This window comes from Delphinapterus leucas, chromosome 8 (genome assembly GCF_059928025.1).
Source record: "Delphinapterus leucas isolate spDelLeu-1000000601 "Yukka" chromosome 8, BTC_Dleu_Yukka2, whole genome shotgun sequence".
NCBI classification, from domain to species: domain Eukaryota; kingdom Metazoa; phylum Chordata; class Mammalia; order Artiodactyla; family Monodontidae; genus Delphinapterus; species Delphinapterus leucas.
The window spans coordinates 9,740,378-9,764,873 of NC_143136.1; the positions used below are offsets into that span (position 1 = coordinate 9,740,378).

At 36.8% G+C, this 24,496-nt stretch overlaps 1 protein-coding gene across 20 annotated transcripts in view; it reads left to right on the plus strand.

Annotated features, from left to right (window-relative positions):
- Positions 1 to 24,496, plus strand: part of TRIP12 (thyroid hormone receptor interactor 12) — a 150,947-nt gene that overhangs the window by 88,972 nt on the left and 37,479 nt on the right. For 11 of the 20 annotated variants that reach the window (XM_089916250.1, XM_089916248.1, XM_089916253.1 and 8 more), the window contains 12 exons: positions 8,227 to 8,375; positions 11,410 to 11,445; positions 11,527 to 11,622; positions 12,413 to 12,505; positions 12,698 to 12,859; positions 15,514 to 15,582; positions 15,673 to 15,838; positions 18,088 to 18,205; positions 18,324 to 18,483; positions 20,322 to 20,475; positions 22,286 to 22,514; positions 22,839 to 22,957. In XM_089916250.1, the coding sequence (XP_089772376.1) occupies positions 8,227 to 8,375; positions 11,410 to 11,445; positions 11,527 to 11,622; positions 12,413 to 12,505; positions 12,698 to 12,859; positions 15,514 to 15,582; positions 15,673 to 15,838; positions 18,088 to 18,205; positions 18,324 to 18,483; positions 20,322 to 20,475; positions 22,286 to 22,514; positions 22,839 to 22,957 (1,551 nt within the window). The remainder of the gene's footprint in view (positions 1 to 8,226; positions 8,376 to 11,409; positions 11,446 to 11,526; positions 11,623 to 12,412; positions 12,506 to 12,697; positions 12,860 to 15,513; positions 15,583 to 15,672; positions 15,839 to 18,087; positions 18,206 to 18,323; positions 18,484 to 20,321; positions 20,476 to 22,285; positions 22,515 to 22,838; positions 22,958 to 24,496) is intronic. The other 9 variants (XM_089916252.1, XM_089916254.1, XM_089916259.1 and 6 more) reach the window with 3 other exon arrangements.

The window sequence follows — 24,496 nt, forward strand, 5'->3', positions numbered from 1 at the left end:
TGAGGCAGCTGGTATTTTTGTTTTTGTTTTGTTTTGCTTTGCTTTTGCTGCCCTGATACTCATCTCTCAAATAACATAGCCTCTTGCAAAGTTCTCGAGAACCCTTGAGTATGCATTTTTATTCAGTGTTGTTTATTAGGCACTGGGATGTACAGAGTCATGAATAGGATAATAAGCAGAGTTGTTTCCCACGTGGAAGCTTCCCTGTTAGAGAGTGACCCTGGCAATAAACAATTACTATATAGTAAAATTTCAGGTCGTGTCAATGCAGTGAAGGAAAACAAAGCAGAGCTAGGAAGGCGTTTGTTGGTGTGATGATAGGCTGGTTAAAGAAACCTTTTCTGAGGTGATTTTGTGGAGAACAGAATGGAGTGAGAAAACCAGCTCTGCAGGGATCTGAGGGAAAAAGGAAGTGCAAGGCCGCAGGTGGAAATGAGTTTGGCATGCTCATGAGACAGCAGGAGGTGCCTATGGAAAGTGAAAGGAGAGTGGTAGAAGATGAAATCTGAGAGGTGTAGGTGCTTGCCAGGTCATGTTGGACCTTTGCAGCAGGCCAGCAGCAAGTGTGGGATTTAATCTAAGGGTAATCAGGATTTATCTGTATTATGAAAAAGATCAAGCATACACAAAAGTTGAGAGTATTATTAGTAGTATAATAACATCCATGAACCCATCAACAATTATCGATCCACATGACCTGACCATTGTTTCATTTATATCCTCTGTTGTTCTCCCCACTCCCAAGTTTATTTTTTTAACTTTTGCCATTTGCATATATTTGAATTTATATCTGTAAAAATAAGGACATAACCACAGTACTGTCTAAAAAAGTTTATATTAAGAAAATCCTTAGTTAGTGTCTAGAATTCAAATGTTCCAGTCCTCACATAAATACATTTTAAAAACTTTAATTTAACTGATGGCAAAGTATAGATCATATTTTTAATGTGTATACTTTTTTTTTTTAAGAGAAATTTGATTTCATTTATTTTTCCACTTCATTTATTTTGGGGGAGAAGGCTGGGAAGAAAAATTGTTTCAGAGCTACCCAAGAATATTAGCATTAAACATCGGAAATCCATATTAAGGCTTGACTATTGCACATGAAGTGAATATAAATGATAGACCAGAACCAGAGTAGAAAACAGTGACACACCCCCATGCCCATGACCCAGCTTCAGCAGTGCCTGCTTCATGGCCAGTCTGTCTTTACACCCACCAACATCCCTCCTCTTGTATTAATTTGAAATGAATCCCAGACATTATATAATTTTATCTATAAACATTTCATCATGTAGCTCAAGATAATGTCCCTTAAAACACACATACACATGCATGCGTACATCCACATTACTATTATTATATCTGAAGAAGAAACCAGTAATTCCTTATCGATAGATACCCATTCAGTCAGATTTCCATTGCTCAAATGGAAAAGTTAAAAAAAAAAAAAAAGTAAACTTGTTAAACAGGTAGTTGGATCTAGAGGCTTTTTCAGGTTCAAGTTTGGTTCTTTATTTTCTTCCTCTGGTGAGGAAAGACTATGCAAAAGTGGTAGTGATTTCTAATATTAGGAAGCCCACAAAGTCTAGACAACAGGGATTAAAAATTAAAGCATTTCATATCTAATGATCAGTCTTCATTTATTCGAAGTAAAAGAAGTAATTTAGTTGAAATATATAAAGAATATCTCTCCCTTCTATTTGGTTACCCAGGAGAATAGTTGGTATAGGAAAAATATTTCCTACCCTTTATTTACCAGTTTTGCGTCCTTCAGAGTGCTGTTGTTTTTGTTTTAAGTGTCATTGTCAGTTGGGTTGAGATGTGTTTTAGCCATTTCATTGATTTTCACTGACGATGAAATTGTCTAGTCATCATCTGATCTTTCTGATGTGATCTCAGTAGTTTTTGATGCCCTCTTTGCTTTCTGATGAGCCAAGTTGAACACCCCCTACCCCCCCAACCTGAAATCAGGCATTGCCTCAGAGAGCCCTGGTTTTCTTTATAGGAAATGATATTTAGATTCCACAGTCTGGGCTGTTGGCGTATTTGCTACTGGGTTGATAATTGTTGTTAGACACTTTTAATGGACAAAGGTAGGAAATAATTGTATTTAATCTTTTAAGATTAAAAATCATGAGTTGATACTGCCAATTCACATTCAGGGCTGCAGGGGTTTTATTTATCTTGTATCTTTCCCTCCGTGCCAAAAGTTTCAGTTCCCAGTGATATTTATTTGCTTTATCCTACAGTACAAAATTCCAACCTAACACCAAAAATAGTATTATTGAGAAAATTTTAAGTTTGTAATAGTTCTTTTTTTGTTCTTGGGATATATCTCACTTTGTGGTCATTTTTTTGTGTTTTAGAGTCACTTGAAATAATTCTTTACATTCATGCCACCAGGCTGGTTTAGCACATTTGCTTTATTTTGCTTTTAATTTTTAGGGATTGACTTTAAAATGTAGTCTTGCTTTTATAATTTGTTATATTTACATGGTTCCTGAAGTCAAATCTACAAATTTTTAAAAGTCTTATCTTTTGCTATCCCTTTAGCCTGTTTCCTCCTCCCACACAAATAACCTTTGTAAGTTTGTGGCCTGTCCTTTTGTTATTTATTTAAGAAAACAAAAACAAATCCGTATTATCTACTTCACACACACTGACTTTCTTAGATAAGAGTAGTAAATTTTACATACTTTGCCTTGCTTTTAACAGTATGTTTTGGTGTTCACTTATCATGGCTGCTGTGCGCGTCACGCACATGCTCAGAGAGAGAAAGAGAGATTCCCCATTCCTTTTGTAAAGCTGCCACAGTGCTGCAGTGTGTGGATGTACAGTTTATTTTGCCAGTCTCCTGTTGGACATTTGGGTTATTTCCAGTCTTGGTTGTGTTGCAGTGAAATACAGCTTTCCTGTTTTTACTTGTGTTATCTTCAGGATAGATTTCTAGAAGGGAGATTGCTGTGTAAAGGGTAAATGTGTACAACATTTTGGCAGATGTTGTAAATCAGCCTCTTTTGGAGATTATAATGCGTATCCTTGGCTTATTATATATAGCCTACCATATAGTAATACGTTATCATATCCCAAACAGTGCAACCACCTTACAGCAATTTAACTCTTTTTCTCCTGCCATCCTTTATGCTGTTATTTAGTTTTACTTACACATGTGCTATAAACACAATAAGACAATTGTTGTTTTAGAACATCCATATTCTTTTATTTTTGCCCACATATATACCATTTCCAGTGTTCTTAATTCTTTCCTGAAGTCCCTTTCTTCTATCAGGATTGTTTCCCTTCAGCCTAAAGAACTTTTTTTATACAGTGAGTGACTGCTAGTAATGATTTCTCTCTGCTTTTGTTGGAGAAATCCTTGATTTGCCTTAATTTTTTTTTTAACGTCTTTATTGGAGTGTAATTGCTTTACAGTGTTGCGTTAGTTTCTGCTGTATAACAGAGTGAATCAGCTGTATGTATACATATATCCCCATATCCCCTCCCTCCTGCGTCTCCCTCCCACCCTCCCTATCCCACCCCTCTAGGTGGTCACAAAGCACCGAGCTGTTGTCCCTGTGAGCTTATGTCCCTGTGCTATGCGGCTGTTTCCCACTAGCTAGCTATTTTACATTTGGTAGTGTGTCTATGTCAATACCACTCTCACTTCCTCCCAAGTCCATTCTCTATGTCTGCGTCTTTGTTCCTGTTCTGCCCCTAGGTTCTTCAGAACCATTTTTTTTTTTAAAGATTCCATATATATGTGTTATGCCTTAATTTTTAAAAGGTAATTTCCCCAGGTATAAAATCTCATATTAGTACTTTGTAGTGCTCTTCTGGTTTCCATAGTTTCTGTTTAAAAGTCTTACTGTTACCTTTCCAAGGCAGTTCTTTTCTCCCAGCTTCTTTTAAGATTTGCTTTTTCAAACCATTATTAATTTTTAATAATTTGACTATATTAGGCCTGTGTGACATTTTCTTTCATTTTTAATTTGCTCAGGTTCCACCGAGCCTTTGAATCTCTGAGTTGATAACTTTCATCAGCTTTGGAAGATTCTTGGCCGTTATGTCTTCATATGTTGTTTCACTTACCTCATCATCTCTTCAGATATTCTCCTTCCTTTTCTTCTGGGAGTATCAAGATTGTACATGTTCAGACTTTGGACTTGATCTACCATGTCTCTCTAGCTCTGTTTTTGTTTTTGTTTTTCCCAGGTTTTTCTTTTCCCCCCAGTTTGAAAACTTTCTGTTGACCGTATTTCAAATTCACTAATTCTTTTTTCTGCTGTCTTCTTCAGTATTTGGTTAAACTCATCAATGAATTTTAAATTTCAGATACTCTGTTTTCCAGTTCTAGACAGTTCTTTGATTTTTAAAAATAGATTCCAATTCTCTGTTGAAATTCTTTTTTTTCCTTTAAATTTATTTATTTATTTTTATTTATTTATTTATTTATGGCTGCGTTGGGTCTTCGTTGCTGCGCGAGGGCTTTCTCTAGTTGCCGTGAGCAGGGGCTACTCCTTGTTTCGGTGCATGGGCTTCTCAATGAGGTGGTTTCTCTTGTTGCAGAGCACGGGCTCTAGGTGTGCGGGCTCAGTAGTTGTGGCACGTGGGCTCAGTAGTTGTGGCTTGCGTTCTCTAGAACACAGGCTCAGCAGTTGTGGCGCACGGGCCTAGTTGCTCTGCGGCATGTGGGATCTTCCTGGACCGGGGATTGAACCTGTGTCCCCTGCATTGGTAGGTAGATTCTTAACCACTGCACCGCCAGGGAAGTCCCACTGTTGAAATTCTTTACATTCTTACCCATTTCGTCCGTCCACGCTTATATTTTCAATTTATTAATCATAGTTATAGAATACTTACTTTATAATTTCTAGGGGTGTTAGCCTGCTTCTATTGTCTTTTTTCCCCTTTTGATTGTTAGTCACATATTCCTCTGCCTCTTCATATGTCTGATCATTGATTATGTGAACGGAAGAGACCCCAAGTGATGTTTTCTACCAGTGAGTGTTTTCTCTTTTTCTGTGTTAAAGGGTCAGAAGCTGATCACTTTGCTCTAGTCAGGGCTTTAGCTTGTTTTGACCAAGTTATTTTTTTATGACTCATTTCACCTCTAGCTCATCCGTGTTTCTCTGTTCTGACCCTGCCAGGGTTTTTTTGTGTGTTTGTTTTTGTTTGTTTTGAATTTGGCTGCACTGTGCAGCTTGTGGGATCTTAGTTCCCCAACCAGGGATTGAACCCAGGCCCTCGGCAGAGGAAGCTCAGAGTCCTAACCACTGGACCACCAGGGAACCGTTTCCCAGGGTTTTTTTTGATTGAGAACCTTGCAAGTCTGTCTACTTACACTTTCTATTCTTTATGCAGTTTCACAGTGTGGCAGATGTCTGAAGGCAGGGCACTGGCTGTGTATGAGTCAGGCCTCCTTCCTCTGTGGGGATTTTGTCCTCTGAGCACCCTGAGACTGCAGGAGTTTTCACTGTGTCTTACCAAAACTTCTGACTCAACCCCCAGCCCTCTTCACAGCCTCGGAACTCAGCAAATGTCCAGTGGGGTCGATTCAATTGAACACATCAGCCTCCTGTGATACCCTGAAAGGCTGTGGGCTCTCTTTCTCTCTGTATCAGCAGTTGGCAAACTACTGCCCAAGGGCCAAACCGGCCTCCTCTTTGTTTTGATATAGCCTGTGAACTAACAGTGATGTTTACTTTTTAAATGGCTGAAAAAGTTTAAAAATTGTTTTGTGACTTGAAACTTAAATGAAATTCAATTTTCAGTGTCTGAAAATGAAGTTTGATTGGAATATAGCCATGCTCGGATTATGTACTGGCTGTGTGTGCTTTTGTGCCACAGTGCCAGGGTCGAGTAGTGGCAGCAATGACCTTGTGGTCTGCAGAACCCAAAATATTTACTCTCTGGCTCTTTGTAGAAGATGTTTGCCTACCAACCCCTGATGTATGATAGTGGTTTTCAGAGTGTGGCCTGTAAATTCCAAGCTAGTTCCTGAGATCCTTACATTGAATTCCTAAGGTCAAGACTGATAATAACTACTAAGGTCTTTCCTTTTCTACTTTGTTCATGTTTGAACTAAAAGTGCAAAAGCTGTTGTGGGTGTAAAACTGCTGGTGCCTTAATTAGAGTCAAGGCAGTGGCACCAGACTACTGGGAGGTATTTTATTTATCAGTGTCACATGGTCCTAGTAAAAAACTCCGTGTTTACATAAGGATGCGCTTCCAAAACACAGTCATTAATTTTGTCTTTACTAACGCATCCATGTCTTTTAAGTAGTCTTTGTGGCAGAGTAGGCCCGCTTTTCCACACGCTTAGTCTCTCGTAAGCTAGTTTCTCGGCTTGGAAGAGGGAGCAGGGGTGAGCGCACAGCTCTCTCATTCAGCCTTGCGCTCAGGCCGTTTGCAACGACAGCAGCAAAACAGTGCTACTCGCCACTGTATCTTGTTGCTGTTGTTTTGGAAAATTGTGATCTTTTTCACAAGTTTTTGTTTAATATGTAATGCATTAACCAAGTATTTCAAAATGTTTCTCTTTCAGTTCCAGACACATTTTATAAATAACAGTAGATCTAAACCACACACACGGGGTCTCGGTAATTTTCAGGAGTATAAAATTACCCTTAAAACCAAAACTGACTGATCTGTATGAGGTGGTTTCTCTTCACATGTCAGAGGAAAATAATGGCAGTGACTTTTTGTTGTCATTTGGCCTAAGGTCCTTTTAGGGACATCCCAGAAGTCCAGTGGTATTCCTGGTGATTTGTTTGAGCATGCTGAAATGATCCATGTGCTTCGACCTGCCAGCCTCAGTGTTGATAGAGCATCCAACGACTTGCGTCAGTTTTTCCTATTTTTGGTGGTTGTTATTAGGGTATACTCTGTTTGAACTATTTCATTCTTTAAAAACAAATCTAGAAGCAGCTGAAGATCCTTTTGTTTTCATAGTTACTTTCCCTTCATTTTGTTCTTCCTTCCACATTATTTCAACCCAAAAATGTTAAGCCTGCCCTAACTGGAACTGATAGTATTTAGTTTGAAAACTTTAAAGATGCTGTCCCTTTGAACTTGAATGTCTTGCAGTGTATTTTTGGACAGACTCTTAATTATGGTAAAGGGAGTTAGGCAGTGATAGTTATGCAGTTCATTAGCCACAGCCTTAACTAATAGAGAAAACAGACCTTGTCATGATTATTGTGTATCCCTTTGAAAGGTTTATGCCCTCCCAGAAGATCATTGATGCTTCATAGGGAAAAAATTTTTTTGATGTTCATATGAATTCCACATTCATTGACAGTTTCCAAACATATATCATTTCTAAGCATTTCAGTACTTAATGGAAAAAATCCAAACAATACAAACAATAAACTGAAAAGGTCTCAGAAGGGAAAGGACTTGAAAGTAATCTCAGGTATAAGTTTATACGCATTAATGGAGTTGATCATGGTTACAAGAAGGAGGGTGTCCAGGAAAATTTGAAACACATTTGTAGACTTTATTTTTGAGTGTCTTACTCGGTTTATTGATAACTTATTTATTGTGGTAGTTGAGCCTTAGCATTTTTCAAATGTTTGGGCGATGGAATTGACCCTTAGAAGTAGAAGTACTCTAAAGCACTCTGATAGCAGCATCTGCACATGAAATGAGAGGAGGTGAAAAGGCCAGTCTTTTGCTGTTTTTAGAAAATATTTCATTCTTTTCATTCCCTTTTGTTAGATGCATTGTTCTGTTTGTCTGTTTCCTTGCCCTTTTCACTGTTACTTGGATTCCATTTATTCTGATGGAGGTATTTAGAGGTATATAACATTTCCTTTGATGCCTGGGCGTCATTGTATGCCAGGTTTTTATTATTGCAGAAGGCTTTCTGCTCACTAGATATACATATTTTTGAAAGCATGTATGTTGAAGGTAGCAGTTCACATTAGTCTTATGGATATTAATTTTTGTTTCAGCTGTTAAATACCAATCAACTTCTCTCATTTAAAAAGATAAAACTTAAAAGAGAAAAATATAAATAACTGTGACATTACTTTAAATTAACTGGATTTACTCTGCCATAGTTACATCTTGGATAATCGGCAGCCTGTCTCAACACTGGTATAGACCTAGCCTTTAATTGGGATCCAAAGAAGAAAAGCAGCCAGCATGTAAAGTCACACTTAACACCTAGTAATAATATTAAGTGTTTAAAAATAATGATTTTCTTTTTTCCATGTGAAGGTTCTAAGGCCCAGCAGCTTCTGCAAGGACTGCAAGCAAGCGATGAAAGCCAGCAACTCCAGGCAGTTATTGAGATGTGTCAGTTATTGGTCATGGGAAATGAGGAGACACTGGGAGGGTTTCCTGTCAAGAGTGTAGTTCCAGCTTTGGTAAGAGAGTCTTCCCCTCGTTTTATCCCAGTCATCCTCTGAATGCTGCCCATATATTTTTTTTTTTTTTTACTAAAAAACATTGTCGTTAAGAATTTTAAAATAGGATAGAACTAAGAGATAGTAGAGTGTGGCTTAGTGCTTTTATTTCATGCTTTATAGAGATTGTGCGTGACTGTTAATGAGTAAAATTTCTAAACCATTTCTTTTTTTTTATAAATTTATTTTTTATTTTTATTTTATTTTTGGCTGCGTTGGGTCTTCGTTGCTGTGCACAGGCTTTCTGTAGTTTCGGCGAGTGGGGGCTCCTCTTCGTTGCAGTGCACGGGCTTCTCCTTGTGGTGGCTTCTCCTGTTGCAGAGCATGGGCTCTAGGCGCGCAGGCTTCAGTAGTTGTGGCACGTGGGCTCAGTAGTTGTGGCACACGGGCTCAGTTGCTCCACAGCATGTGGGATCTTCCCGGACCAGGGCTCGAACCTGTGTCCCCTGCATTGGCAGGCGGGTTCTTAACCACAGTGCCACCAGGGAAACCCTAAACCATTTCTTGATGAATAGTTATGCTATCTTTGATACTTCAATGACTACGTGGTTTTAAATTTTAAGTTGTTAGCCCCATCAGGTGATACCTTGACGTACTATGCCAAAACTTATATGCTTTTTTCTTTTAAACTGGTGATTCACAGGACAGTAACAAGCAGCTCACTTGTGGGTTCTCTTTGTGGGCCATCAAGGTTTCATGCTTGATAGCAGTGTGCATGGCAGAGCAGTCAAGCCAGAACACTACATGGATCCTCCAGCTAAAAAAAAAGGTTTTATGTTGAGCAAAAACAAAAGAAACAAAACAGTACTCAACAATAGAAAAACAATTTTTTAAATCTTAATGATTTTTCAACACAGTTGTGAGTTGATATTTAGAATTTATTAATATCTTAATCGCTTAAGCTTTTTAATGTGAAAACAACAGGAAGAGAAATTGCCATTACTAAATGTAGGCCCTTGAGCATAATACATCTTTCAAATAGTGGCTTGGTAATTTTCTCAATGCTAGATTAAAGAAATAGGCTGTAATTTAAGATTAAAATTAAGTCTGAATGAAATAGTAACAAAAGACTAACATAAGCATGAATATACATTCATAGTGTATTTTACTTTGGAAGCTAAATGTCATTCAAGTCTTTGTTTACACATCTAGTAAAGTTGACAAAAATGAAACTGTGATTGGAGTATCAGATTGTCTCATTTGATCACATTATCACATTACGGAGAGAACTGAGTGAAGACCAGTCAAATACAAGATGACATAGTCTTTATTCGGCCTGTTCTTATTTGTTGGATGGCTCTGCTCTGGCAGGAAGTGATAAAGGATAGAGCAGTCTCTTTACCTTCTGCCATGCAGACCTCCTGGTAACAAAAGCTAGCTCTCAAGTCTTACCAGTTCCACTCTACAGGTTCGCATATTAATTTTTTAATGTTTCATGAAAGCAGTATTAGCCTTTGTAACTCTGACATTTACCTATGTTTATATTCATGCTCAAATTATTGATTTCTTCAATAGCTGGCTTTTATGACCTGAATTAAACTTCCTTGTTTGTTTTTGTTCATTTAAAAATAAATAGTAACAAAGGACTAGGTTTACCATGTACTTATCTCTGTTAAACTCCAGTTTTTATTGGTAAAATAAAGAAGTTGTTAAATCTAGGCAGAAACATTAGCATAATACAATTTTCTTAATTTGCTGGTGGTATTGATTAGATTTAAGTACTTGGCAGACCTGCACAAGTCAGCTCATGCTGTTAATAATGAATTGTCCAGATTTATCTTTCATCACAGTTGAATATTATAAATATATATCCATCAATCACCATACACCTGTGTGACCATAAACGGTCATTTTTGGTGAAGAATCTGTTTACAGCAGTTCTTCCCAAATGTGGTATTACAAGGTTCATGCCACCTTAAAGAATTGGAGAACTTACTACTTTTTCTGTTAGCATAACAACCACTTTAATTTAGAGTAGGTGTTTTATAAGTGACTGATTTGTAGGTGATTTGAGACAGAGTGTGCACGCTTGTGCATGTGTGTGTGTGTTTATGTTGTGTGTTTAACAAAAAGAGTTATCAGGATCTCTGGTGTATAGATATATTTTACCAAGCATAATTCAGAGCTGAGAAGACATTCATATTAAATGAATATTGCATTAGGATATCTGATGTCTGACGTACATTTAATTGAAAGGTACTTTACAGCTTAAATTCAATGCATTTAAAATTTCCATTGAACTAGAAGACAGTGAATGATTGTCTCTTTCCCCAGGTAGGAAATTTCTTTGGTTAGCTTTGGCTGCTTCAGGAAGATGGAGTGTATATCTGTAGTAGTTTTGCATCCCCTCCTTTGAAAAACATGGTTAAAATCTGCTTAAGGTGTTTCCCACAAGAAAAACTAAAATAAAATCAGATGTTTAGACTAACTCATGCATCTGTAAAATAATTATATTACTTTGAGTTTTAATTAGCGCATAATTCATTTTTGATGTGATCAATATCGTGTTTAAATCCTATACTACTGTGTACTTTACAGCTGAGTTAAATGGTGCTTGGCTCAACTTTTAGAGAAGCTAATTTACAAGAGTTTAAGCTATGATATTGAATCTGTACTGATAGTTGTTAATTTAACAAATGTCAGTGCATTGCTGGTCTGTTTACTTATGTATAGGACTTATTGACACCTGTTAAGCCCTCAGTGACACGTTAATGAGCTTCTGAATGGGGGAATAGAGGCACCAGGAGCGTTGGTTGTAAGCAGCAGGCAGGCTTTGCATTTGACCTGGATCACTGATGATGACTATTCCAAGTCAGTGCTTCAGTGTATGTGTCATGCCCTCCTAAGCATAATCATTTCTTGTGTATGCGTGCTAGGTTTTAACTTGGTATTATTTTTGTATGGTAAAATTCTTGGATCATATAGTTCTATTTCAGTTGAAGTAGAAGAAATACTTCTAGGACTTCTAATACTTTGTTATAATCTTTTTAAACAGATAACATTACTGCAGATGGAGCATAATTTTGATATTGTAAGTATGTACTGTGTTTTTAAAAACCACTCCAAATTTAAATTTTGAGTTTTTATTGAGTAAAAATGACTTCTTTTCTAGATGAACCATGCTTGTCGAGCCTTAACATACATGATGGAAGCACTTCCTCGATCATCCGCTGTTGTAGTAGATGCAATTCCTGTCTTTTTAGAAAAGGTAATCCTACTTTTGCCCAACTTGTTTGAAAGCAGGTATAGGGGAATCAAGTTGAGAACTCTTGACTGTTGAATTCTAAAGTAGTATATCAAATTGTGAGGCCACATTAAAAGACATTTTTTAGCATCCATTATCTAACTAAAGTATATTTTTTAACCAAGGTTCCAGAAAAATGTTTTACGTCTAGCAGAGCGGCAGTTTAAAGTTGATGCTAATAAAGCATTTGTAAAATCAACCCAGTATTATAATTTTTTAATAATAGCAATTACTGCCTTAGTATAAATCTTTCAGAGAACTTAAAGCACTTGATTAAAAATAATCTCATTATTTCTAGAAAACATCCCGGTGAGCTTGATAACTATTTATACCCTCATTTTACAGCTGAGAAGGGTGAGACAAAGTGCCTTGCTCGGGGTCATAGCACAGTAAAATTTGCATTATCTGGTAACTTTGGAATATGGTATAAAGTTTAAAACTTGATTTTTAAAATTTGTTGTCTAAACCAACCTGTTTATTTTAAATATGAAGATTTAAAGTTATAATTGAATTTAGTTTATTCTCTATGTGAAACATATTTTTCAATATCTTTAAAGTAGTTGGAAGGAAAAGAAAAGTATTGCCAGTATGTTTGGCTCAAGCGCATAAATCGCTGGTTTCTTATGGTGGGTTTCAGGTTAGAGGCAGTATAGATTGATGGAAATTAGAGAAAGTGTTGTTTATTCATGCAAAGATGAGCAACGAGTAAAAAACTTGAATGATAACCTTAAGTTTCCTTTGTATATGTTCCCAGCTGCAAGTTATTCAGTGTATTGATGTGGCAGAGCAGGCCTTGACGGCCTTGGAGATGTTATCACGTAGACACAGTAAAGCCATTCTACAGGCGGTAAGTGTTACCGAAGGACTATATTTCATTTAATGTTGGATTTTAGATCCACATTTGTATTAGTTCCTAGGTTGCAGTCTCTATAAGGTACACATGCTGTTTCCAAGTGATGTGCTAGACTTTTAGTAGGCTTTTCTTTAAAATTGCTGATAAAAGGGTATTTCTTGGCTTTAACAGTTTCCTGTATTTTAGGGTGGCTTGGCAGACTGCTTGCTGTATCTAGAGTTCTTCAGCATAAACGCCCAACGGAATGCACTAGCAATTGCAGCCAATTGCTGCCAGAGTATCACACCAGATGAATTTCATTTTGTGGCAGATTCCCTCCCATTGCTAACCCAAAGGCTAACCCACCAGGTAAAACATGAACCTATTTTATGTATCATAAAACGTTTGTATTACATTTTTTTAAATGCTGATTTCAACTAGGGCCTTAAATCTTCCAACTGGATATGTAACTTGGAAATGTTCTGATCTGCGTTTTTTCCTGTTACCTAGTCATGTACTCTGTATTAGGTTATTTTATGAAATTTCAGTGGATTTACCCAAATGAACAGTACTTCTTCGTTTATGATATCTTCAACTATTTTGACTTCAGGGGTAAATTTATTATTTCAGCAAACACTGAGTGTTTCCTATGTAATATGATCAGAATTTCCTTTTAGAAAGATCACCGTTTCCTGAAAGATATTGGGTTAGGCAGGCAAGACTAGGAGGGTATGGGTTAAGATCAGAAGAGAGATGAGACTATGTATGTGCCAGATAGAAATGAAATAAGAAATGCAGACTGCAGCTGTCTGGGGTTGGAGAAGAACAGGAGCAATTAGTAGATGGAATCAGTGGGCCTGGTGTTGCAGTATGAGAAGCAGAGCTTATAGAGCCCCTGGTGGAGGACAGTTCGTGAGTTAAGCTTCGAGATTTTAGAGAAATTGAATTTTCTTGTAATGTTTCAAAGTGTTGTTATTGCTAAAGAGCTTTTTAGAGATCTGACTTTTAAGTCACCTTTACAAAGTGTGCTTAAAATCTTCTTGGGGAAAATTAGGTACATAAAATATACAGGCATACCTCGGAGATACCGTGGGTTCAGTTCTGACCACTGCAGTAAAGCGAAATATCACAATAAAGCAAGCCACAAGAATTTTTTGGTTTCCCAGTGCGTATGAAAGTTCTTTTTACACTATAATGTAGTCGCCCCAATCCCCAGGCGACAGACCGGTAGTGGTGGCCTGTGGCCTGTTAGGAACTGGGCCGCACAGCAGGAGGTGAGCAGCGGGTGAGTGAGCGAAGCGTCATCTGTATTTACAGCCGCTCCCCACCGCTCGCAGTACCACCTGAGCTCCACCTCCTGTCAGATCAGTGGTGGCATTAGATTCTCATAGGACCATGAACTGTACTGTGAACTGCGCATGCGAGGGATCTAGATCATGCGCTCCTTATGAGAATTCAGTGCCTGTTGACCTGAGGTGGAGCTGAGTCGGCCCCATCACCCCCAGATGGAACCATGTAGTTGCAGGAAAACAAGCTCAGGGCTCCCACTGATTCTGCGTTATGGTGAGTTGTATAATGATTTCATTATATATTACAGTGTAATAATAATAGAAAGAAATAGAGTGCACAGTAAGTGTAATGAGCTTGAATCATCCCGAAACACGGCCCCCCCCCCCCACCCAAATCTGTGGAAAAATTGTCTTCCATGAAACTGGTCCCTGGTGCCAAAAAGGTTGGGGACCGCTGATGTAGTCTATTAAGTGTGCAATAGCATTGTGTCTAAAAAAAAAAAGTACATACCTTAATTAAGAAATCCTTCATTGTTAAAAAATGCTAACCATTATTTGATCCGTCAGCGACTCGTAATCTTTTTGCTGGTGGAGGGGGAGAGGGTTTAAAATGTTGGGAGAATTACCACAATGTAATACAGAGACAGGAAGTGAGGGAGTGCTGTTGGACAAATAGTGCCAACAGACTTGCTGGGTGCAGGGCTTCCACAAACCTTCAATTTGTCAAAAATGCAGTATCTGCGAAGTGCACTAAAGGGAAGCACAATAAAATGAGGTATACCTATATTAAATAAGGTGTTTACATAAGATAGGTGGAATAATATTGATTATTGAATCACTGGAGGATTTGCTTCTAAGATGATCAAGACACAAGTAGTGCCAATCATTTTTTATTTATTTTAAAAAACTTAGCAGGCTGAGATAACCTTTACTTTATGGGGGCTAGAAATGTTCTCTAGGTAGGTGTGAGTTTACCTTATTTTGGAAGTATGGCCCAAGAATCAGAGAAGTTAAATAATGGGTCCTGTTGTTGTAGCATTCTTTCTAGACTTAAATCATGACAGCAAAGGTGTAGGACTTCTATAATACCAGAATTACTTTCATTTTTACACAGCTAAGCCTAGTTTTTACATCTGAAGCCCATTTATCAATTAGAAAAAAACGAAGTCTATCAAACTATACCATTAAATTGTTCTTTCTTTTCTTATGAGAGTTATTCCAAATGTTTTCTCATTAAGATCAGTCTAATAGTATTTAGATTGTTTTCATAATGATAGAGCAAATCTATATCAGGTTTTTCTTACTATCAGTAAACCTCTGGCTCACACACATACTTAACTACTTACAACTTTTTAGTGAATGCATGTTTTAAGCACTTCTACTTTTTAGAGTAGGTAGGATGCTTTTTAGAATGGTAGGATGTTTATTTTTTCTTTATTACAGTTTTCGTTTAGGTATTGAAATTATAGAAGTACAAAAGTTGTTCCCTTTCTTTGTATTTGCTTTTTATATGTTGGGTTCTTAATGGAGGAGAGAGGTTCTATCAGTATGATTCCCTTTGCTTTGAAATCATGACATTACTGATTGTTTGCTTATTAGGGTCACAGCATTTTCAAAGCTCGTATCTAGTTAAGCAAGTCTTGAAGAATTTGGGGTTAGGAAGAGGATAAGGGAGTGACGTACGACAGTGAAAATGTTTTATATTAACAAACTTTATTTTCCTTTATTAAAAAGGACAAAAAGTCAGTAGAAAGCACTTGCCTTTGTTTTGCACGTCTAGTGGACAACTTTCAACATGAGGAGGTAAGCGTTTAGTCTTTGTTGGTATTTTCATGAAGTTGTTAAATTGCTGCCTCACGAAGTAACAGTTTTTTCTTTCTTGTGTTTGTGAAGAATTTACTCCAGCAGGTTGCCTCCAAAGATCTGCTAACAAATGTTCAACAACTATTGGTAGTAACTCCACCAATTCTAAGTTCTGGGATGTTTATAATGGTGGTTCGCATGTTTTCTTTGATGTGTTCCAACTGTCCAACTTTAGCTGTTCAACTTATGAAGCAAAGTAAGTGCTATTTTATTATTCTATTTTATACGGGAAAAACAGCTTGTGTTTGTGTGTGTGCGTGAGTTTAATCTCTGTTAATAAGTAAAGTCAACATAAGCAAGTAGAAATGGCTAATATCACGGGCACTGGATAGTAAAGGAAGAAAAATGTTAATATGTAATAAATTTGTGTTGTGACAATATAGTAATGCTGCCTACATACAATTTTTAAAGTATATAATATATTAAAATTTTACCCTTGGTGTAGGGCTAAAGACCCAAAGTCATTGCTTTCTGTACAATATCAATTAAGTAATGATGCTTCATTAGGAGAATTCTGAGTTTTATGTTACCAGTAACTGCTTCTCTTTTGCTTATAGGCAGTCCTTTTTTCCCACATTAGATTTTCCAGCAGTTTATGATCCCAGAATGCTTTCTTCCCTCAAAGTGTTGGAACTTATTTACACAGATGAATATCTCTGATCTTTGCTACTTTAATATTTCTAAGCCTTTCCCAAACTTACATGTGCAGGGTATCGAGTTTTATCGCACTGCTATTGCCATTGCCCATTACTCTCTTAAACCTTAGATTTCACAAGTTAATGTCAGATTGTTGTGATTATTGCTGGTAGAGCGTTGATCACTTTTTTATGAAGCACCTATCATTGTGGTTAATTTCATGTCCATAATTCTAATGTCTGAGGACGTTACCTTGGGAGTCAGTGATGACACTCACTGACAAAACAGTCTTTGTTCCACCGCTTCAAATGGTATATTAAGTGGTATAAGAGGACTTTTTTGGGGGCGGATGGGGGGGGGACTCAGTTTTGTATTTCGCATTACTTATGAATTTTAGCACATGGCACAGAATTTTGTAGAAAAATAGTGTTGCTGAGGTGCTTTATTGAAGAAATTCCTCTTACAGCATTGAGTCCTTCCTGAACTTAGTATCCCAGAGAACACTGTTTTGCTTATGCCATGAACAAAGTCCTCTCTGCCTAGATAAGCTTGGGAAAGGTTTAACTCTTTTTTTGCGTAGTCATAATGTACTTTGCTTATTAAAATCCCTAGGGCCCCCTTGAATTTTCCCATTTCTTGAAGTTTGCCTACAGGATTATCTCTTGTTACCGTGTGGTGTGGCACAGCATTTTCCTATATCCTGGTTTGGGAAATTCCTGTCTGACTTTTGTTTGTTTTAACGTTTTGGAATTTTTTCTTTAGCATGATGAATGTTTTCACCTCTTCTGCATACTTTAGGAAGTTTGCCGCATAATCATTCCACTTCAGTAACGCGAACCTCTCTGGTTCTTTCCATTTTGTTGTCATCCTCTGATCTCTTTAAAAAAGAAGAAGTTAATAATGTACCATTGCCATCTATTCATATTTCTTAAGAAAGTTGGCAAAATGACTTTTTCAAGAACTGTTTAAAAATTTTAATCACTGTTCGTGAAGTTTCAGTGAGTCAGAGATTTATCCACACCTCTCTGCCCAAATTAATGGTGAATACTTTCCTTGACAACAGAACTTACTGATTACTGGCAGAACATTTCAATGAAATGTTTATGTATATTTTGCATATGTGTAGTATTTTTTAGATACCAACAGAGACACAGCCCTGTCTTTAGGGCGTAGCTGTTAGAATGACCAAAACCTTTGGAGCCTGGGGGCTTCCTCCACTCACTGTCAGTGTCAGTACACTAAACTAGTTCTCCTGCAAATTCTTCCATAAACTGATGTCTTCTGGGGATGGAAGCTTGTGGTAGAGGATATTTTAATGATCTTTAAATTTAGTTGGCATGCTTACTGTCATTTAAGGTAAAGGTTTTCCTGATCACAATATGGTAATTTCAGATGCTTTTAACTGCTGTTTTGTTCTGTTGGTCACATGTTTTCAGTATATTTGAATTGAAGACAAATATACAAATATACTTGAGTCGAGGATAAAATATGTTTAGTACACTTTTTTGCAAAGCTCCTCAAGGAAAGTAATAAAAGATCCCTGAAGTCTCTGCAGTGGATTTGTGATTAGGTGTCTTGCTGGAAGGTTAGGACTCAAACTTTATGTCCTCAGAAAGAAATTGTTTAAATCTTCATAATTTTTTTAAGGTTTTAATGACAACTCATTTGGATTTTTCACTTTAATTTCTGTGGTATATAGCTGTACAAGAAAATATTTCTAATTGTTTCCCCCCTAGGCAATGATTGCCTTTTAAATATGGCAATATAAGTAGTTTCATAGGGTTTTGCTTTTTGTTGTTGGTTTTACAGACATTGCAGAAACTCTTCACTTTCTCCTGTGTGGTGCCTCCAATGGAAGTTGTCAGGAACAGATTGATCTTGTTCCACGAAGTCCTCAAGAACTGTATGAACTGACATCTCTGATCTGGTAAAGATTGGGCCAGTAATAACTGTGGTTTATATGAGGGTATTTTACTTTAGAAACCTGGTATTTACTGACAGCTCAGGAAGCTACTTATTAAAATAATTGCACCTTTTGTTTTCAGTGAACTTATGCCATGTTTACCAAAAGAAGGCATTTTTGCAGTTGATACCATGCTTAAGAAGGGAAATGCACAGAACACAGATGGTGCGATATGGCAGTGGCGTGATGACCGGGGCCTTTGGCATCCCTATAACAGGATTGACAGCCGGATCATTGAGGTAGTAGTTTCATCGTACCGTTTAAATATGTCTTATTTTGGTGGAGAGTGGGTGCAGGGCTGGAGTGGGGAGGTGGACTTGTGTACTTAAATGTGCTCAATGTTGAATTAACTCAAGATTTTCTCATTTTGTCTCCTGAGAACAAGGTCCTCATTTCTGTTCAGGTCAGAAAACATGGTGTTCTAGTCCTGCTTCTGCTGCTCACTACCTGATTGACTTGGAGCAAGTAATTTAAGATCTTTGTTCCATAGTTTCCTCATTTCTGAAAGGAAACATGAGAGGGAGTTAGGCTACATGTTTCTAGAAGTCCCTTCTATCTCCTATCCAGAAGAAATCTCTCAAAAGCAAAGATTACATACAAGTAGCTGCTTCTCAGTATTTTTAAAGAGCAAAAATATGGAAACAATCTAAATATATAGCTTTAGATGAATGATTAAGTAAATTGTGAAATATACATAGGTTTGCATATAATCCAGACCGTAATGGGATAGATTTTAATGACTTAAAATACGATATGCTATAAATGAAAACAAAATGTTCAAAAAAATTATGTGACTGACTCTTGGGAACTCTGCAAAAGAAAAGAAGAATAATGGCAAAGGAAAGAAGCACACTAAAATATTTCGTGATTTTTTTCTGTGAAGGTTTTTATGCGTGATTTTATTCTTTTTTCTTTTAATATACTTCTTCATATTAAGTTTGCACAGAAATATTTCAAAAATTTCTCAGGTTAGGAAAATATTTGCCCTAGTTTAGGAAGTGTTGGGTCACTGCATTATCTGAGAAGTTAAGCATCATTTACTAATGTTTTCATATATAAGTTACTTTAAGTATTAATATAATTTCTAATTTCAACCTGTGTAATCAGAATTTTTTAGGACATGACACTTAGACTTTTTTTTCTTTAAGGTCCTTTCCCCTAGTTAGTTTCTAAAAATGAGTTTGTGAAAAACATGTTACAAGATTGGAAGATCTTATGAAAATATCTAAATTCAGAGCTAGCTGTTATGTTATGAGGAAGTTAAAGGTGACTGGTCTTTGTGCATTGTTAGCCTTAGTTTATAAGTAGGTCGTGGTCTCTAACGCTAAGCATTCTTCTTTTTAGCATTTTCCCGATAATTGTATTTTCACTGTTAGTTAACTGTCTTATATTTCCTAAGAGTCCTGTCTTCCATTCAACCAAGGAATTCCATAAGAATGAATATTTTATCACTTCTTTAGGCTGTCTAAAATCAAGCAAACAGTGTTAATCATATTATCTCATTTGAGATACATACTTTGTAATATTTGCCACCCCTGGGGATTACTTTCTTTAGTTCCAATTGTGTCCCTTTCAACCATAGGGCATCATTTAAATGTAAAGTCTTTTTTGTTTCCTAAGGATAATTTTATAGGATCATTTTGTTTAACGGAGGATTTTGATGAGCTGCTAGGAATCCATGCTGTAAATAACATTTTAACCTAAGAATTAGATAATAAGATTTATGGATAACAATTTTTTTTCTGTCAGCAATGTCTTCAAGGCCTTTTTAACACAAATAGTGTCGTCTTCATGTCAGTGATTCTGCATGACTGGATCCTTCATCAGGATTTTACCTGTATTTGTCTCAGGGGACCTGATAGGTCCTGTAATATATATTTGTGTTTAATTAAAAACGGTTTGTTGAGTGAATGAGTTTTGTCACATCCACACTATTAAAACTTGTATATTCAGTTACTTCACCATCTAAAACCTGATGAAACAAATATGTAAGTTAGCATTTATTGAGGGTTCCCACTGTGTCTTAAGTTGATAAATTTCTCCATGTTTATATTCAAGGTTTCTCTCTCTTTGCTCTCAGGCAGCCCATCAGGTCGGTGAGGATGAGATAAGCTTGTCCACTCTGGGACGAGTTTATACTATTGATTTTAATTCTATGCAGCAAATCAATGAGGACACGGGAACAGCACGTGCCATTCAGAGAAAACCTAACCCCTTAGCCAATACTAACAGTAGTAAGTATCTTTTGAGTTAAAAGTAGTACTGTATTGTCTGTGAGTAGTATTTGCAATAACAAATAATTGTTTTATGGAGTGTTATTATTAAACTTAAGACAGTTGCATAGTAGTAATTAATTTTTTGTTGTTGCTTTAATCGGCAAATGAGCCAATATTAACTGGCATCTTCCCCAAGATTTTCCTACTTCTGTGATTTGCAGTGTCCTGGACTCTAGTCAGAATTGTCCTGTGCATCCCTTTCCCCACCACCGCCTTCCAGTGTTATTGAGATATAATTGACACACAGCACTGTGTAAGTTTAAGGTGTACAACATAATGGCTTGACTTACGTCATGAAATGATTATCACATAAGTTGAGTGAACATCCAGCTTCTCATAGATAGAAATTAAAGAAATAGAAAAAAAAATTTTGTGTGTGGTAAGAAACTCTTAACGTTCATATATAACATCAGCAGTGTTAACTACATTTGTCATGTACGTTACATCCCTAGTACTAATTTACCTTATAACTGGAAAAGCTTATACCTTTTGACTGCATTCATCCAGTCCGCCCCCCGTCGCCCCCCTCCCCCCCCACCCCAACCCCCGCCCCCGCCCCAGTAACCACAAATCAGATCTCTTTGAGTTTGGTTTTGAAGTATAATGAACTTACAACACTATGTTAGCTCCTGTTACACAACATAGTGATTCAGTACTTCTGTACATTTCAAATGATCGCCATGATAAGTCTACTTACTATCTGTCACCAAAGGTATTATATACAACAGTAAGTGACTGTATTCTCCATGCTGTACCTTTCTTACTCGTGCCTCCTTTATTCTGCACCTGGAAGTTTGTTCCCCTTAATCTCCCTCACTTACTTCTTTTCTCCCCTCACCCCCTCCCCTTTGGCAACCGCCAGTTTGTTCTCTGCAGCCCATGCAGTTTTTTAAATCCGATCCTTTTATCCCTGTTTTATCTTTGGATCCACTCACACCCCATCATATTAGTTCTTTCCAACCTTTTATTTTATACTTTCCCACCAAAATTCTCTTAATTAATGAAGAATAGGTGATTGTGATTTTTTTTTTTCTTTTCAGGTTTCTGTCATTTGTTCCTTTCCTGAGGGATTTAGTTCATTGCTTTTGCAGGTCTAGGCTAGCGTGCAAGGGTCAGCATACTGTTTCTGAAAAGGACCAGATAGTAAATATTTTAACCTTTGCAGGCCATGCAGTCTCTGTATTCAGCACTGCTCTTGTAGCTGCCAAACAGCCATATATGATATGTAAACAAATATATGTGGTTGTGTTCCGATAAAATTTATTTACAAAAATAGGTGGTGGGTGGATTGGGCCTTTGGACCATACTTTGCCAACCCCTGTTCTAGCGCTTTTCATCTGTTACCTTTCCCCTGCACCTTATTCCCTCTAATCAAAGTGACAGGTCATCTTGTTTTTCCAGTTTCTTGCTACATACTCACTGTCCAGTTTTTCAGCTCTGTTTATTTCTTACCAGTGGTTTAACTGGCTAATACTGAAACATCTCCAATATTTTGTGGAACATATATTAGTAAAAATAAGAGATCCAGTGTAGTGGTGCCTTGTGCTTTTCAGCTGGCCAGAATGGCCGGTGGTTTTTTAGCTGGCTAAAATTTGTCTTAATGCCATTTATAGACCCCAGTTGATTGCATTAGATAAGTTAATTTGCTTTATAACCAAAAAGTTTTTGTAGCATTTCAGATAATTACATCAGCTTGAATGCTTTATGTTATTTACTTTATTGTGTTTCTGAAGTCTGTAGCTTTAGGATTATACTTTTTTTATTACAGGTGGATATTCAGAGTTAAAGAAGGATGATGCTCGAGCACAGCTTATGAAAGAGGATCCGGAACTGGCTAAGTCTTTTATTAAGACATTATTTGGTGTTCTTTATGAAGTGTATAGTTCCTCAGCAGGACCTGCGGTCAGACATAAGTGCCTTAGAGCAATTCTTAGGATAATTTATTTCGCGGATGCCGAACTTCTAAAGGATGTCCTGAAAAATCATGCTGTTTCAAGGTGTGTTCATGAAAGTGGTGAAAACGCTTTAGAAATCCAAGTCTCTGCAAGTAACTTCAGAAATCTTTAAAGAAATAGTACAGAAAAAATATGCACAAAACAGTTTATTTGGAATATTTTGAGCCCTTCGTTGTCTTTCTGTATTCACAAACACCTTTGATAAAGAATAAATTAAATGCAGAAGTTGAGCATTTAAGAAAAATTCTTGTTCTGGTGGATTGGTTTGACACTTAAAATATTTTGCTGTCAAATTTAAAGTAGGATGGCCAGCAGTAATTATCAAATTCAGACAAATGTTTTATATACAAATGCTTTCTTTTTTAGTCATATTGCTTCCATGCTATCAAGCCAGGACCTGAAGATAGTAGTTGGAGCACTTCAGATGGCAGAGATCTTAATGCAGAAGCTACCTGATATTTTTAGTGTTTATTTCAGAAGAGAAGGTAATGCCGTTCATGATAGTTAATTCATGGTTAATCTTTTAGTCTAAACATTATTTCAGTAGAAGTATAGTTATACTCTATAGAAAAAAGTTAAACTGTTATTTTTATGTAAGATATTTGCATGCTTACAGCTTTAATACATATAGAGCATCTTTTATAAATCTTTTGTTATAGATTGTGTGAGATTCACTGTCTGTTGATGAACGCTTAGTAAGTTTCAATGATTTGAGTGTTTATGGCCCAGAAGCAATCATTGACTTTTCTTTTTATGCTGATAACATATAGTTGCCCATAAAAATTTTTTGAAAAAGTCAGAGGTCACTTTCCCAAAGAATCCTGTTAGTAGATCAGAACAGCTGTAAAAGGGATTATTTTTTTACTTCACTATGTAGATAATGGAATATTTCAAGGCTTGGAATAATCTTCAGAATGCAATTGGTGTAGTCCTCTAATTTGAGGAATTTCAATGTCAAAATCAGCCTAGGGGACATGATACTTTTCCATTCTTTTCTTGAAGACCTCAAAGATGAAACTGTATCACTCATTTGGGTGTTTTATTCTTTTTAAACCTGCCAAGATAACAAAAGTTCCTTCTCGTCAACAGAAATCTCTTTATGGGTCTTTTTGGTCTATTAGGTTACGTTGGTCTTGTGAGGATGCAGAAAATGATGGTGTTTTCCCCTCACGTAATACTTCATCTTCAGTCTTAGAAACAGTCCTGGTTCTTTATGCATATGATCTGTTTTCCATTCTTTTGATCACCTTTTCTTATGCTGGATTCATCTCTCTTTACATCTTGAGAATGTAACAGACATGCTAGTGTAATAGTATTGAATCAGATGGGAAGAAGTTTTCACTGTTTCTTATTAGCTCTGTTCAAATAGCAGTGAGTTTTCAAAAAAAATCCAGCACTACACATTTATGTGAAATAGAAGGCAAACTCTCTCCATTTCCCAGAGATAGTAACTATGGTTAACAAATCAGATTTTCTATGCTCACATAAATGCCTGGTATGTATTCTTATTTTTAGCCTTAGATTATCTTGTATTTTGCATTCTGTATTTTGTTTTTGGTTTTCTGTTTTTGTTGTTGTTTGCTTTTAGTTGCTTTCTGATTTGGAAGCATATCAGAATCGGTCTTTTTTCTCAATGATTTTTTTAAAAAACTTTGGTAGAATCAACTATGCCGTCAGGTTGAATTCCCCGCCCCCAAATATTTATATAGCATGTACATTATGAAGTTTATGGAGGAATGTAGATTGGTTCTACCCCTTTGCATCTGGCTTGTCTCACTGTTCTTTCAGGTTCCACTTAAATGTCACTTACTCCTAAAGATCTAGCCTGCCTTCTAGATTGTTACATCTCCCGATTGTATGCACCAACAGCACTGTATTTTCTTTTTCATAAGCAGTTCACTCTTTATTTGTAGTTTCTTGTTAGATGTATCTTTCTTATTAGTTAATAAGTGCCCTGAATCCATTTCTCTTAGCCACGGCCATATCCGTAGTCCCTAGCACACGGTCTGGCATATGATTGCTGC